At 32.2% G+C, this 17517-nt stretch overlaps 1 protein-coding gene across 2 annotated transcripts; it reads left to right on the top strand.

Moving 5' to 3' along the window:
* The first annotated feature begins 12605 nt into the window (after positions 1-12605).
* Positions 12606-17300, top strand: LOC105793827 (synaptotagmin-2). Of its 2 annotated transcripts, XM_012622685.2 has the most exons (12): positions 12606-13078; positions 13740-13838; positions 13940-13990; positions 14079-14202; positions 14351-14469; positions 14668-14769; positions 15094-15168; positions 15445-15521; positions 15607-15853; positions 16086-16436; positions 16774-16905; positions 17000-17300. In XM_012622685.2, the coding sequence occupies exons 1-12, from the start codon at positions 12968-12970 to the stop codon at positions 17126-17128; spliced, it is 1617 nt and encodes a 538-aa protein (XP_012478139.1). In that variant the 5' UTR covers positions 12606-12967; the 3' UTR covers positions 17129-17300. The 2 variants fall into 2 exon arrangements, with proteins under 2 accessions (XP_012478139.1, XP_052484152.1); XM_052628192.1 differs by lacking the exons at positions 12606-13078; positions 14079-14202 and having other exon boundaries at positions 13772-13838.
* Positions 17301-17517: the final 217 nt, after the last annotated feature.

Below are 17517 nucleotides of genomic sequence, written 5' to 3'. Positions count from 1 at the left end.
TTTCCTTAATACTATGACTACGCCATAATACTTTCACTAACAGAACTTGTTTATTACACAATTCTTTTACTTTTCGTACTAAAATCTCAACCGGCTCTTCTTTATATGACAAATCAGGTCGAAGTTCAATATCCTCTGTCGAAATAACATGAGATGGGTCTAATCGATGTCTTTTGAGCATTGAAACATGAAAAACATTATGTATTATTTGTAATTCTACAAGCAAGGCCAAATGATATGCAACTGGTCCCACTCTTTCTGTAATCTTATACAGTCCAATAAATCGAGGACTCAATTTCCCTTTTCGGCCAAGCCCCAAAATTTTCTTCCAAGGTGAAACTTTAAAAAATACTTTATCACCAACAAAATATTCAATATCTCGACGCTTCAAATTTGCATATGATTTCTGTGTGTCAAAAGTTGTCTTTAATCTATCTCAAATTTTCTTAATTCCGGCCTGATCATTCTTCTTTTACTCAATTCCATCCAACAAATAGGTGAACGACATCTACAACCATATAAATCTTCATATGAAGCCATTTGAATACTTGATTGAAAACTATTGTTGTATACAAATTCAGCCAAAGGTAAGTAACGCTCCCAACTTGATTCAAAATCAATAACACAAGCACGAAGCATGTCTTCCAAAACTCATTTAGATTGTCCGTCAGTCTGCGGATGAAAAGTTGTGCTAAAGTTAAGTAGTGTACCAAGAGATTCATGCAACTGTTTCCAAAATCTCGAAGTAAACCCGGATCCCGATCAGAAATGATCAACATAGGAACACCATGCAATCTTACAATTTCTTGAATATAAACTTCAGCAAGGTTTTGAAATGACCAATCAGTCCTAGCTACAATAAAATGAGATGATTTCGTAAGTCGATCAACAATCACCCAAGTAGCACTTTTCTTACTTTCCGATAAAGGTTACCTGGTTACAAAATCCATCGTGATACAATTCCATTACCATTCAGGAATAGAAATAGGTTGAAGTAATCTAGTAAGAACCTGATGCTTTACCTTAACTCACTGACAAGTTAAACATTTAGCCACATACTCAACCACATCTCTTTTTATTCCTGGCCACCAATAAGATTCTAGTAGATCACGATACATTTTCGTTCCTCCAGGATGCAAAGCAAAAGGACTATCATGAGCTTCGCGAAGTATCAACTCTTTCAATTCAGAAACATCTAGGACACAAATTCGGTTATGAAATCTCAAATAACCATAATCATCAATACTGAAATTTTCTAATGTACCAATCTGAACCATTTCTCTTTTCTTCATCAACTTGTCATCTTCTAACTACACTGACTTGATCCAATCAAACACCACTGGTTTAATCTTTAATTCAGCCAATAGTCTTCCATCGTCATTGATACTGAGCTAAGCAAACATTGCTCGCAATTCAATTTCTACTTTTCTACTGAACGCATCAACTACAACATTAGCTTTACCAGGGTGGTAACCAATAACACAATCAAAATCTTTCGAAAGTTCTACCCAACGACATTGTCTCAAATTCAACTCCTTTTGTGATAGAAGGTATTTAAGACTCTTATGATCGGTGTAAATATAACACTTTTCACCGTACAGATAGTCTCCATATTTTTAGAGTAAAAACCACGGCAACTAACTCTAAATCATGTGTCGGATAATTGTGTTCATGCGCTTCCAACTGACGAGACGCATAAGCAATCACTTTCCCGTCTTGCATCAAAACACAACCAAGACCACCCAAGAAAGCATCACTATAAGCGAAAAAGTCCTTTCCCGATTCTGGTAAAGTCAAAACCTAAATTTCAGTCAACATCTGCTTCAATTTCTCAAAACTTTCTTGATACTGATCATCCTAGACGAACTGAACATTCTTATGCAACAACTTTGTCATCGGCAAGGTTATCTTCGAAAATCTATTTACAAATATTTGGTAACAACTAGTTAATCCAAGAAAATTATGACCCTCTGACACATTCCTCGGTGTTTTTCACTGAACAATTGCCTCAATCTTTTTCGGATCAACTCTAATTCCATCTGCTGAGATAACATGACCCAAAAATACAACCTCTGATAACCAGAATTCACACTTACTATGCTTCCCATATAATTGTTTCTCTCGTAACACTTGCAAAACAATTCTGAGACGTTGCTCATGCTCGGATTCAGATTTAGAATAGACCAATATATCATCAATAAAAACTACCACAAATTGATCCAAATACAGTTGGAAAATACGATTCATAAGATCCATAAATGCTGCCGGAGCATTCGTCAATCCAAAAGGCATCACTAAAAATTCATAATGACCATACCGTGTTCGAAATGTCGTTTTCAGTACATCACTTTCTTTTACTTTCAACTGATAGTAACTCAATCTCAAATCAATCTTTGAAAAGACAGAAGCTCCTTTTACTTGATCAAATAAATCATCAATACGGGGTAGAGGATATCGATTCTTAATTGTCAACTTATTTAATTGCCGATAATTAATACAAAGCCGCATCGATCTATCTTTTTTTGACAAAAAGCACTGGAGCTCCCCAAGGCGATACACTAGGGCGTATAAAACCATGGTCCAATAAGCCCTGCAATTGTACTTTTAATTCCTTCAATTCCATAGGTGACATACAATAGGGGGCATTGACATCGGAGCCGTACCAGGAAACATTTCAATTGCAAACTCAACCTCCCAATCCGGTGGTAATCCTGGTAATTCCTTTGGAAACACATCAGGGAATTTACAAACAGTTCGAATCTTACTGCACTGACTATCAACAAAATTTGAATTGATAACATAGGCAAGAAAAGCTTCACAGCCTTGATTAAGAAATTTATTAGCTCAAATTGCTGAAATGATACGAGTTGAACCACTTGTTTGAACACCATTCACCTCAATCTTATCACCGCTTTCACTTTGAACAACAAACTTCTTTTTACAACAATCCAAAATCACCCCGTGCTTCGTAAGCCAATCTATTCCCAAAATCACATCAAAATCACCAAATGACATTATCAACAAATCAACAGGGAAGGTCATATTTTATATCATTAACGAACATCTCATACACACGTGATCTGCTAACACAGATTGTCCTAATGGACTAGACACCACTATCGATACTCTAGACGTCTCAGATTTTAACATATGAATGTGAAGATCCCGAATATATCAAAGCATAAACAGGTTCTGAATGTGATAAAAATATACTTGTCACAACATCATTAGCATCACCATCCTCACGAGTCCCCACAATATAAGCTCGAGCTGGCGTTCTGGCCTCTGACTGTTGAGTAACAACATCATTTCCCTTTTTAAAACCACCTCTCAAAAATGAATTATTACATATACCTCTAAGAATAAATGAACATATAGAATACCCAGAAGAGATCACTACAAGATACTCGACTATAACAGTTGCATTTAGATATCTTTGCAATTTCAACACTATCTCACTGACTACTACAGTCATCAATGATCTCACATTATCCCAATCACTAAAGAAATCAATTCAGAAGAAATTTCAGTTAACTCGTTCTTTAAATACCATACCTAAATAAGTTGATTACTCGTGAATAACTTCTTCCTTAATAGCAAAATTGCTTATCCCGAATAATTTCAGAAAAATCTGATATCTCTTTTAGAACTATCTTTACTTGCTAACCCATCATCGGCTCTAGTCGCATTATTATTCATTCAACTATTGAACTCTTTGGTTTCACACTTCTAAGCTTAATGAATATAAATTTTGTAAATTTCATTGTATACGACTGTATAGGTGAGGGGGTAAAGGTCGTAAAGCCTCAAAATTTGACTATCATATATACACACATACGACATAACATTTATCATCAACATAATCATTATAATCATTCGACATTTTCAACTATAAAACAAAAACAAATATATCAGTATCCAAATCCTGACTCAATTCGACTCAATTATGACATGTACCTCTAAACTCAATTTCGAGATCGATTTAGTCTGAGAATCGAATAAACCTACAAAGCTCTGATACCACTAAATGTAACACCCTCTAACCCACATCCGTAGCTGGAATAGAGTTTCAGAGCATTACCGAAGCTTATCGATCAAATAGATATAAATTTAAATATTGATATCATATAATATTCAGATCAAGAACTAATTAAATTCACACTTAATGTCCCTTATTTGAGCCATTGAGGCCCAAAATACGTGTTAGAAACAAATCGGGACTAATTCAGAGACTTCGAGAATTTTTTGTAAAATATTAAAAATTTGCAAAGCTCTAGGGTTCACACGCCTGTTTGGTCAGGCCATGTGTTTCGCACAGTCTAGTCACACGCCCGTGTGTCTAGCTGTGTAGACTCTAAATGTACCTTTAACAACAAGTTTACCATTCCCTGCAAGTTTGAACAATAAGCAACTCAAAAATCATTCGTTTAACCAATTCAAAACACAATCAAACACATCTAAAATATGTCAAAACAATCATCCTAGGTGCCTAACCAATGTATCCTCATAGGTACCACAATTATATCATCAAAACATACCAATAAAATATCATTCAAATCCAATTTGTAAACATACCAATTTCAATTTATTTTACCTATTTCATGTTCAATTAAATATTAACTTAAATTTGCCATAATATGACCTCAAACATAAACACATATTTATATGTATATAACCATCTAATATTAACTTATAATCTTATTTACAATCAATCCGCAAAATGATTAATATTTAGAAACCCTAGGTACATGCCGACATAAAAGGAAAAACATTACCACGTTTGAGTTCGGGATCGTTGTTGGATGCAGAATCAGTGATCAAAATTAGGTACCTAACTTGCGCATGGAAAACAAAATCGTACGCTGAGTAAAAACTTAATGATATTTCTATAATATGAATATTTAAAAATAAAATAATATAATATGTATAATAAAATTTTAAGCACAATTGAACATTTAAAACCATACAATACTAAATTTTCCATCACTTGCTATAGAAATAGCTTTTCACAATTTTAATCACATTTCATTTATGCAATTGCTTTATCCATACCATATTCAATTCACTATTCCACTTCATTTCTCATAGCATTCCATTTCAATATTAGTTATAAGACTTTATTATTCATTTACCCCTATTAGCTTTGACTCGGACTAGGACGGATACACGGATCTAACCAAAACACACCAGTTTGGCACCCAGTGCCTCATCAAATAATTTGAAGTAATAAATTAACACCCAGTGTCTCATTAGTTAAACCAAAATAAATTGGCACCCAGTGCCTCATCGAACTAATCCAAAGTAATAAATTGATACCCAGTGTCTCATCGACTCGAAGTCGAAGAAATCTCCGAACTCTTCCAATCCTATGGCATGCCATCTATATCCGACTCAGCCTGATACAGTTAATAGGGTTTCAATTCACTTTCCAAATACAACTAATATTCATTTCAATTCAAATAATCAATATATTCAATATATATATACCAATTCAATCAATATAAATTCAATAAATTCATCACATACTAAATCAATCAATTTCAATTGTAAGACACAATAATTCTCACCTTAATCACTTACCATAACATTTAATCAAAATACAACAATTAATAATTAGATTCGGATTATAGAAATGCAAACCAGAAATTCCAAGCTATTCCTCGTCGACTTTATCTTTTCCCTTTTTAGTCGAGGATTTTGGTATGACATTAGCTGCGGAATTAAAACAATTAAAATTCATCAATAAAACACAAATCAATCTCATATTTAATATTTCAATTTTTACTCAATATTTGCCTAAATTCCAATTTAGTCCCTAAATCAAGACTAATTTTGTTTCTTCACAATCAATTTTATATTTTCATACAAATTCCACTTTAGGCTAGATTTAACTCTGTAATTTCACTTAAATCCCTAAATTTCAAATTTTCACAATTTAGTCCCTAATACTCAAAATTTACAATTTATTCTACAATTCAATCCTTTTTCATTTCTAACTTAAAAGTCTATCAATTTAATCCCTAATACTAAAATTATTCAACATAAACATCACTTAAAAACTTAATAATTTCTAAAATTTTGACATTGTTCGGGTAGTATTTAAGACCGGGATTCCAAAAACATAAAAATTACAAGAAAATGGACGAAATTAACTAACCAATTGAGCTTTGAACTCTTGAAACCCTAACTTTTCTCCTTCTTTCTTTCTTTTTTTTTCTTTTTTTTTCTTTCCTTCTCTGTTTCGTTTCTTTCTCTCCTTCTTTTTCTTTTTCTTTTTCTTTTACCTTATCATTATAATATAATAATATATATACTTAACTTTTAAGTTTTAATATTATAATATTATAATATATTTTAACTTTAAATATTTATAATATATATACACTTATGTCGCCTCAATTATGACCATTGGCATAATTGCTCATTTAGTCTCTTTAATTTTTCTTTAATCTATAATTCAACTTTCACATTTTATACAATTTAGTCTTTTTACCTAATTACTCTTAATTCATGCAATTTCACCTAACCAAAACCTAATTAACTACACAACTAACTTCGTAAATATTTATTAAAAATATTTACAATAATTATTTACGAGTCCGATTTAGGGTAATGGAGTATCAGAAATGCACTTTTCGACACCCGTGACTATCGGGTCGTTACAAATTGGTTCCTCCACTAGCTTGATATAACCCAAAACGAATTTTATATAGAACCGATACTATAGAATGAATGAAAATAATGATTAAGAGAAATAGATCATACATATCACTATCCGCAATGAATGCATTTTCTCACTAAGCACAATTAATAAATTAGAAATTAAATTAATTTTTGAATTATTATTTAATTGAATGCAATTAAAAAATTGAAATTCGAAGTGAGAATTAAATTAATTAATTGTTAGAGTTTCATTGAATGAGACAATTAAATATATTTCCTCATAGATTCTAATACGGTAAAGTACCATAACTTTAACAAAATTAGAATTGGGTTGATAAAATTATTTAATTGTGTAAAATTAATTAATATAATTATTAATTAATTAATATTTTGAGAAATAGAAAAATAATTATTGGGTTGGATAAATTATGAGTGTTGAATAAAAAGACCAAATAAAACATATAATTGTACCTAGTATAAGAGACGAGCCCGAGAGCCCATCTCGTATGGTTAGGGGCGACAAACCCTAATCCAGTAATGGATGTTGTCTCCCCTTGGTATTTCACTTATAGTAGGAATACTATAATTTTCTATTAAAATTTTATTATTTAACTATCCCTTGTTCAAGTAAAAGTTTTTCACCATTTTCCTATAAATAGGAACTATGAGATGATCTAAAAATACATAAGACACAAGTGACTAAGTGTCATTACTCTGTCAGAAAATAGTGGCAATTTATTTTCAAGAATAAATTTTATTTTCTAAAAGGCTCAAAGTTTCTAGTTCTCATAGAGAGAAATTAACTTTCTCACTAAAATTTAATAAAAGTTTTCATCTTGTGTGTTTGGTTTGTTTGGTTTGAACTCACACTCAAAGCAATTCACCTTTGAGGATAATGGAGAAGATCATTTGGTAGAAAGCCGAGAAATGACTTAGCCCGCATTGCACAAAGCACATGTAATAATTTAGTTAAGAGTTTATTACTATAAATACCACATGGCTTAGTTTCAAGAAATTTTTTAAACTTCCATTGTGCCTAAAAACACTATTTTCTAAATCGATTCCTCCAACAATTAGTACCAGAGCCAGGTTGTTCTATATTTATAGTATAAACCGATATTGAATTTTCTCTCTTCTCTCGTTTTTGATTAAATATGACAAGAAGTGACATTTTTAAATTATAAGCATGTTTAGTATTGATAGATATGTGAATGAATGTATAGTTTTATTTTTATATTTGTTATAAAGTAATTTTGCCAAAAGTTATGGTTCTTAGCATTAGATTGGTTGTAATTTAGGTTTTTTTTTTTCAAATTTTTGGGTTTGTAATTAGATGGTGAACTATCATCTGCACGTAGTAATTTTAATTTTAATTCTGTAAAACTAGAAAAATTCATATGAGCCAGAAACAAACTAGGCATTTTTGTAACCAAAAATCTTTGGATGGCACCCAAAAAAGCGAGGCGACCAACAACTAAAGTTATCCATGGGTTGGGTTGGGTCGAGGCCTGGTTCCAAAAAAATTCGCGCCTATGCCCATTTTCAAGTTAACCCAACACATCTAAAAAACCCATTTTACTGTTAAAAAATTAATAAAATATTCAAATATATATCTTTTTAATTCACATGCGATATATTTTATAATTAAATTTAAATTCTAAAAATATTTTTATTATTTAAATTGAAATTGAGCTGGCTTGAGGTACAAAAATCTTTGTCCAGGCTAGACCTAAGTTGGGCAACGCCAACCGACCCGACCCTTAGACAAGTCTACCACGACACAATTGAACCTAAATCAAACGAAAAATAGGAACTTGTTATCAACTCGTGGTCAATCGGCTATGATTGACCATGATTAGTGCAAATCCTACCGTCGATGGTCGATTAGAAAATAGTGGTAATTTATTTTCTAGAATAAATTCTATTTTTCTAAAAAGCTTAAAGTTTCTGGTTCCATAGAGAGAAATTAACTTTCTCACTAAAAGTTAATTAAAATTTTCATTCTGTCGTTTGTTTTGTTTTGTTTGAGCCCACACTCAAAATAATTCGAGGATAGTAGAGAAGATCGTTTGGTAAAAAGCTAGTAAACGACTTACACCGCCTCACACAAAGGACATGTAATATAATTTGGTTAAGTGTTTATTATTATAAATACCACATGTCTCAGTTTTAAGAAAAATTTTAAACTTTTGTTGTGCCTAAAACATTATTTTTGAACTGATTTTTTCAACACATTTTTGTTTACAAAGTTTTGATTCAGTACTATATTTGTATTTGGAATGGCGCTTTCACATTGTGCAATATATGAGTTAGATAATTAATGGGGAAGATCTGATCAGACAAAAGTAAATATTGAAGTTATGCGAGAATCCATAACCAATCTAATCGGATTCTATAGGGTTAACTTTGACTAGAATTTTTTAGATACTCTGACCAGCAATGCAGTTCCCCACAAGAAGTATGAGATTAATCACTTGATTTCACAAGGGTAACTTCAACTACACCTTTTTAGGCCTTTCAACCACTATTTGAGGCGATTATTGTGCCAAAATTGCAAATATCCAAGTCCTCTTGCAATGGTTTTTGAATCACCTAATTTCAAGGTCCGTAGCTCATGATATCACTATTTCCGTAAATGAGTGTAGTTTCCTGAGAGAAGTTCGAGTTCAATCACTAATTAACTTCTCTAACTTGTCAAAATGGATCAGAATAGAACCAGTTACTAATGTAACAAGGGTAGAACTTAAGATAAGAATTCTCTTGAAAGATAAGAATTCTCCTGAAAATTCTCTAAGACACCAAAATAAAGTGGAAGCAAACAAAAAAATGAATGAGCAACAAAAGAACTGAAAAGCTACAAGAAAGCAATGCACACAAGGTGTTTAAGTAAATGCTCCAAATATATTCTTTAACTAAAAAATAAGTAAAGTACAATGGGATGATCACAAATGAGGGGGAATACCTCTATTTATAGTTAAGCTCCCCCCAGATCCAGCGGTACAGAATGAATTACATAAATGACTGATATTAGTTCTTATCTACAAGATGAGAATCTTAAGGGATTTAAACTCTATACAATCTTATCCCTTAGGATTTACATTAATCATGGTAACTCTAGTTTTACTGAAGAAATTCACTAGGCCATCAAGGCTTCAAGAAGATAGGCTTCTCCATGAGTTCCACGTATTGAGTTAGTTCAAGTGGGTCAAATGAGCTTAATTTAATTAGCTGACCTCCATGAGACACTCTGTGTGCATTCGTCACGGGCTTTGATTTGTGACCCGTAACACTAGATTTTTTATCTTATATTGTTCTTACCTATTCGAGTTGATCTTAGACACATGAAAAAAGATTAAAATTTCCACCATGTTTTTCCAACATTAAATCACTCACTTGGTTTATCTTTTTCTTTTCTTATGGTCACAGTTATATCTACTATAATGAAAATTATCATTACTTATACTAGTAACAATTAAATCATTTAACCCAGAAAAATGTCCCATGCCCATGTTCCGTTTTTATTAATTGTAAAATGCCAATGAAAGGGTAACATTTACTCTTCTATCAATGTATGATCCTATTATTGTGAGTGAAGTCATGTCATGCATAGAGTTGTCTAAGGTGCAAAAATTAATAAAATATTAAAAAATATTTTTAATTGATATTTTATATATTTTATAATTAAATTTAAATAATATTTATTATTATTATTTAAGGCTAAGTCGACTTAAGGTGCAAAAATCATTGTCCAAGCCCGTCTCAGGTTGGGCCGAGTGGGATACCCAACCCTTGAACAAGTCTAGTCATGCACTAGTCATGTACCCAACACATCAACTTTTTGCTTATTACCTTGAGATGCACAAGTTTTCAATATATCAAGTATATTAGTGATGTACACATGATCATTCACTTACTCAAAATTTAGATAAGTCACACTATGAATATCCAAGTGAGTCAATCCATAAATAGATCTAGGGCTAATTCAACTTAGGTCATATCATATGTATTGTCATTCCAAACAATAACGTCTATGTTTATTTCTGGGAGTCAATCTAGCCTGATAACCAAGACAAAATATCTTTCAATTAGACTTATAAATGATATATTAATTCAAACATGAGTTACTTGCTCATTTTGACCCATGGATTCTGAACCATTTAGATTACCTATTAATATAAATTGTCTTCTACATTACAACCAATGCATGTAGTGCAACTTAATATTTGTTAAACTTAAGTAATCAGTGAACCAATATTTACTTAACTATTTACTTTGTATGCGAAACCATTGAATATATTCTAGTATAAAGATAGTGAATTATATTTATATATTGCCATGAATAATTAATCTAACCATTTTAATAATTTATTAAATATGCCCTTAACAGTGAGGATGAATGAAGACATGTGGAATTATATTAGCAGTATGGTTGATCTAATGTTGATACTTATTAGAACAAGAAAAGCCACTCAAAATTTTAAGTCATGCTTTTAGGAAGTCCTCATTGTTGTTTAATGTGCCTATTATAGAGGGCTTATTGTTTCCTTGAAGCTACCTAGATATGTCACCACTTGCATTAGACTTGAGGGCTTTTATGTCCACCATACAATTATTTTGTTATTCTTTGATATAATAATATAAAATTCTACCACAACACATTTGATACCAGTTACAGAAAATCTGGTCCCAATTAATTGCCAACTATCTCCCTCCATACTTTGATTTTATTAATTGTTCAACTCAAACATCAAAAACTGTTTGTGATTCCAAATTAAATACTCCAACATCCTTTTCTTTTCTTTTAGTTCAGATTTTCATATTTAAGATTTATATTTTGTTTTAAAATGAAATTTTAATTAATTTTCAGAATTATACTAATCACAATTTAGTCAAGTTATAGGTAAAAAAATCATGATTATCAAAATCGGATTAGTTTAAATAGAAATTTTCTTTTTGAAAGGTAAATTTATTGATTCATTCAATAAATGAAACATACAATTTAGAGAAAAATAGCAAATATTCGTTGTAAATAATGAATGACAAATTTCATCAACATAATAAATACTTTAATCTTAATATCTATAGAATATTAAGACACGTTAATATTATTGAACCAAATAAAAAAAATTATTGAAGAATCGTTTTACCATTTTTAGTAATATTTTTACTTTTTATAATATATTTAATTAAAATCCATCTTGTCAAATATGATATTTTAAAACCAAAAGGAAAATGATTATGACACTACTTTTTGTGTCGGGAAAGTGAAACACACTTGTTTTCACTAACCTTTGGGTTCCACCTGATTTAGCCTAATTTTAAGATGATATTACTAACGGTTTTTAATTTGTTAATAGATTACATAATTTTAGTAATATATTAATTTGATTTTACTTACGCGTAAATTATTTATTTTCAATTTTTATAATTATATATTTAGAATTTAATATTTTCACTTGCATTTTAAAATTTAATGTTTCTATTTTTGAATTTAAAATTTAGGTCAATTTGTTAATATTATTATAATTTTTGTTAAATTTTCTAGCGTGTTATTTTGAAATTTAAAAAATATTCACTCAAAATTCATATAACAAAAAATAACACTATAATGAATTTAAATTTAATAGAGAAGTTAACGACATTAATAATTCTTAAAATTGACATCAATATTTTAATCATAATAAAATATTTAAATTAACTAATCGAGGTGCTAAATTATGTCTAAATTAAAATATAGAGATTTAGTTTTTAATTTGAGTGAAATATAAAAATAAAAAATAAAAAATAAAATCTAACAATTGTTATATAATTTTTAAAAAGTGAAGGAATTGACCATAATCTGTTCATGTAAGAGGAAAGTGAGAAAAGTACAGCTAATGCCTTTCTTTAGTTATATAGATATTGTTTAAGGTAGTAAGTTCAAAAAAAAAAAAACAACTAATCCATAACCAACCAATTGAGCGTTACCGACAGAGGATATCACGCGCATAAAAATTTCATAGCAAAAGCCTCTGGTAGGTCCAAAATGGCATCGGCTCCTTTGAACGTAAAGGACTGACCACTAGTTGTAAATGCTCCTTTAATGCTTCCACTCTTCCTGATAAGATTTTTTAACTCTAATATCTCTTACCATTTCTTTTCTTTTTGCTTCCAATTTTACTTCCCACAAGAATCTTTCTCAGATTCCATTTCTGGTTTTTCTTTTGGTATTAGTTTCACTTCAACAGAAGAGAGCAAAAGCTTTTTATGCCTCTTTGATTAAACTACTTGAGCTATCCTTGGGAAAAAAAAACAGAAGGGAAAAATGGGTGTTTTGAGCTCTGTAATGGGTGTTTTTGGATTCGGAATTGGAACTTCGGTTGGGATCGTCATTGGGTATTACATGTTCATCTACTTCCTTCCCACTGATGTTAAGGTTTGTTTCTTTCTCGGTTGAATTTCCTTTTGCTTTTCTTAGTTTTTGTCAGAGTCTCTTTTTTTTCCTAGGTGCCTGTTCTTGTTCTTCCATAAGCGGCTTGAAATTTTGTTGTTAAAGCAATGGACAAGTGCTAAAAAAATGATAACTTTATTCTAAGCCGATCGAATGTTTCTTTTTTACTCTTAGAATTTAATGGTTAATTCAAGTTGTTCTTTTTTGAGTTTATGAATTCTGTCTTCCTGTTTCACCGTGCAAAGATTTGTAATTTGTAGTGTTCTCGCTTTGAGAGATGTATATCCATGATTTTCAGTCGAAAAGAACATGATTTTGAAATGATCATGCATTAGCTTAGGCTTTTCTAGGGAAAATTGAAGTTTTAGTATTCACAATCTTTTCTCTGCAGGTATTAGCATTCTAAAACATGAATAAATAAATAAAAATAGAGGTATTCTTTTGTTTATTGCTTTTTTTTTTCTGGGATTTTTCTTTTTGTACTTGATCACCATTGACCAACCGGTTTGGCCTGTGTCGATGTCTGTTGGTGCCACTTATAAGAAGCTGTAGTTATCATATGAAGCTATCATATAGAAAAACAACGAATAAATCAGCCTTTTGAACCATTGATAAGATGGTCACATTGTATATTTTGGTTGTTCAGGATCCTAAAATCCGTCCTTTGGTTGAGGAAGACTCTAAAACTTTGCAGCAGTTGCTTCCAGAGATCCCTTTGTGGGTCAAAAATCCAGATTTCGACCGTGTATGTTCTCCTATGCTATGTCCTTTCATTTCTGTATTTGGGTCTTTAAGTGCTTCGTATTAAGGTATGCGTCAAGGTTATCACTATCTATTTCTCTGCAGGTTGACTGGCTTAACAAATTTATCGAGACCATGTGGCCTTATCTAGATACGGTATGTATAACTGCAATGACCTTTCACATATATGGCCTCTCTTATATTATTGAATTCCTTATCAAGTATCGGCACTTCGTTTTTCAAGGCGATTTGCACAACTGCTAAGAATATAGCAAAGCCCATTATTGATGAGCAAATTCCAAAATACAAAATTCAATCAGTTGAATTTGAAACACTTACTTTGGGTACCCTGCCACCAACTTTTCAAGGTTGACTTCTCTTTCCCATTACATTCTACACATACATAATCTCAACTGCATATGACATATAAGATGCATATGGTGGTTATGAATTTTTTAGCTTTTTTACACAAATTTTTTCAGAGTAATACTCATTGTTGATCGTATTATATGCCAGGAATGAAAGTCTATGTCACTGATGAGAAGGAAATTATTATGGAACCATCACTTAAGTGGGCAGGGAATCCTAACATCATTATCGCAGTTAAAGCTTTTGGATTAAAAGCCACTGTTCAGGTATTTGCTAGTGTACTGGTGGATTAAAAGAAAGAAATTTGCATGTGAAAACATGAGAGAAATTTGTACACATTCTGTCCGTCTCTCTCATGAACTATGTGCACCCTTGTGTGGATAAAATTGTTCCTCAAGGTCTAGTAGGAAAAATTCATGGTGCTTCCACTGAGGAGCATTGACTTTCTTTTTTGATTCTTTCAGGTTGTCGATTTGCAAGTTTTTGCTGTTCCTCGAATTACTCTGAAGCCTTTGCTCAGTGTCTTTCCTTGTTTTGCCAACATATATGTCTCCCTAATGGACAAGGTGGGAAACATGGTTTTTACTCAGTAATAAAGTTTGTGCTTCATTACAAGTTTTGATGAAACATGTTTTGTATTTTATGCATTAAGCATCATTTTCAATTGGACAGTCTTGTATTTTGTTTATCATATCAGTTTATTATGATTTGATGTTATTAACTTTTTTTTTTCTGACTGCAAGCTTCATCATGATTCAGTTTCAGCATAATATGTTAAGGAGAAAACATATTACATGCTGGTCTTAGTGATAGTATCTATCTATAGAGATCTTAGTTTCTAGCCTCAATCTTTCTGTTCTCTTTTCCTAATCTTCCATTTTAATCTGCAGCCACATGTTGACTTTGGGCTTAAGTTACTCGGGGCAGATGTTATGGCCATTCCTGGATTATACAGGTTTGTCCAGGTAATACTTCTATTTCTTGTTTCTTCTTGTAATAGATCAGGTTTTGTGATGGAGAACACTGTTATCAATCTCATAGCCAATGGTTATCTGCTCGACCAATGTTACGTACACCCATCTCTCTATCTCCCCTTCACTTATCAGAGTAAGGGGAGTGGAAATGGCATTTCTATGGCAAATTAGTATGCTAACAATCACCACATTTATTTTCCACGTATCTGATCCTATTATGCGTCATTTTTCTTTTTGTGCTTAATATGGATATACCTTTCTCTCCAGGAGCTCATAAAAGATCAAGTTGCAAATATGTACCTATGGCCTAAAGCCTTACAAGTGCCAATAATGGATCCTACACAGTAAGTGTATTTCAGTTTGCTGCTGACTTGCAAAATACTGATGAGTCTTTGTGTAGTACCTTCTAACGTTTCTCCAAATTGACAGAGCAATGAAGAAACCTGTTGGAATGCTTGATGTGAAGGTTGTCAAGGCAATGAAGCTTAGAAAGAAAGATTTCCTAGGCAAATCCGATCCTTACGTAAAACTAAAGTTAACAGAGGAAAAACTCTCTGCCAAGAAGACTACTGTAAAACAAAGCAACTTGAACCCCGAATGGAATGAGGAATTTAGTTTTGTTGTTAAAGATCCAAACACTCAAGCGCTGGAGATAATTCTCTATGACTGGGAGCAGGTATGATGATTTTGATGTATTTTCTAGATTAATCGTAAGTTTCAAGGCTGCCACTAAGGAAACCAACTTAACCGTTTCTATTTGGCAACAATGTGAAATAATGAGGCACCTATTTGTGAAGACGAACATTTGACCTGTGCACATTTCTGTGTGTTTTGCATGCTGAAGTATCTATGCATGCCTGTGCATGTTCCTCCTGTATTTCTCATGCTGTATGTTAACTTCAATTCAGGTTGGCAAACATGACAAGATGGGCATGAATGTTGTTCCATTGAAAGATCTTACACCTGAAGAGCCAAAAGTTTTTACTCTTGATCTGCTGAAAAATATGGATCCAAATGATCAACAAAATGAGAAGTCACGAGGGCAGCTTGTCTTGGAAGCCTTTTACAAACCTTTCAAGGAGGATGAGATGCCAAATGACGTTGACGACTCAACTATGGTACAAAAGGCTCCAGAAGGAACACCTGCAGGTGGAGGTTTACTTGTAGTTATTGTGCATGAAGCTGAAGATATCGAAGGGAAGTACCACACAAACCCACACGTGCGACTGTTATTCAGAGGGGAGGAGAGAAAAACCAAGGTATGCCATTAATCTATGTCGTAAAATTAGTTGTTCGAGCATTGTTTCTTTCATTCTTTCTTTTCTCCTCAAGAATGGTTTCTCACTAAAAGGAAATGGTGTGAAAGGTTCCAAACTGCCAATGCATCTTACATTTTAATAGCAGTTCCATATTCCCACAGGCTGCAACAGTTGATGCAACCATTTAAAATCTTGGAAATATTTGATGTATCATGCCAGGGCATATATGTTCAAATTGTAACCAAACATTGGTAGTTGATATTTAAAACTGGCAATTTTCAGTATGCATTATTGACTATGAATCTTATTTGTGCCTGCTTGAATTTCGACAACACAGCGTGTAAAGAAAAGCAGAGATCCGAGATGGGAAGAAGAATTTCAGTTTATGGTGGATGAACCACCCACGAATGATAAAATTCACATCGAAGCGTTCAGTACATCCTCCAGGATAGGGCTACTGCATCCCAAGGTGCATAACAGGCTTATTTTCTCATTGTCTGTTTGAAATATAAATACATGTTTTGTGTACTCGAATAATAATACTTGTTTACATGTATGACCAGGAATCTTTGGGTTATGTTACTATAAGCCTAGCTGATGTTGTGAATAACAGAAGAATCAATGAAAGGTATCATCTGATCGACTCTAAGAACGGTCGGATTCAAATCGAGATGCAGTGGAGAACTTCTTAGATATGCCAGCAATTTGTTTATGAGGAAAGGAAGGTAGTCGTGCTACTTGAGACTACAGCACTGTCACTATGTTTCTTTCTTCCCTTCCCTTCTCCTGTTGATCAAGCTTCTTGACTCTCATTTTTAGTGTGTTATTAATTAGTATGTCAATAAATATCAACTTCCTTGCAAATCTCCTATGCTAAATAAGCTAATTAGTATGTCAATATGTATCTGTTGAAATATAGATGGTAGGGGCGTAGTTTTAGATTAAATTGATGAAACCTTTTCGTTTTTACATGAAGTTGATGGAAATATGCAAAGAAATCTCAGTAAAACGTGGATGCACCATATAGCAGGGAAATTAATTATCCTTAATCTCTTGCTTCAGCTTCATGGCTTCATCTAAC

The sequence above is a fragment of the Gossypium raimondii genome, chromosome 3 (genome assembly GCF_025698545.1).
Source record: "Gossypium raimondii isolate GPD5lz chromosome 3, ASM2569854v1, whole genome shotgun sequence".
NCBI classification, from domain to species: Eukaryota; Viridiplantae; Streptophyta; class Magnoliopsida; order Malvales; family Malvaceae; genus Gossypium; species Gossypium raimondii.
The sequence above is the reverse complement of the archived record's forward strand: the minus strand, read 5'-3'. Positions and strand labels throughout refer to the sequence as shown.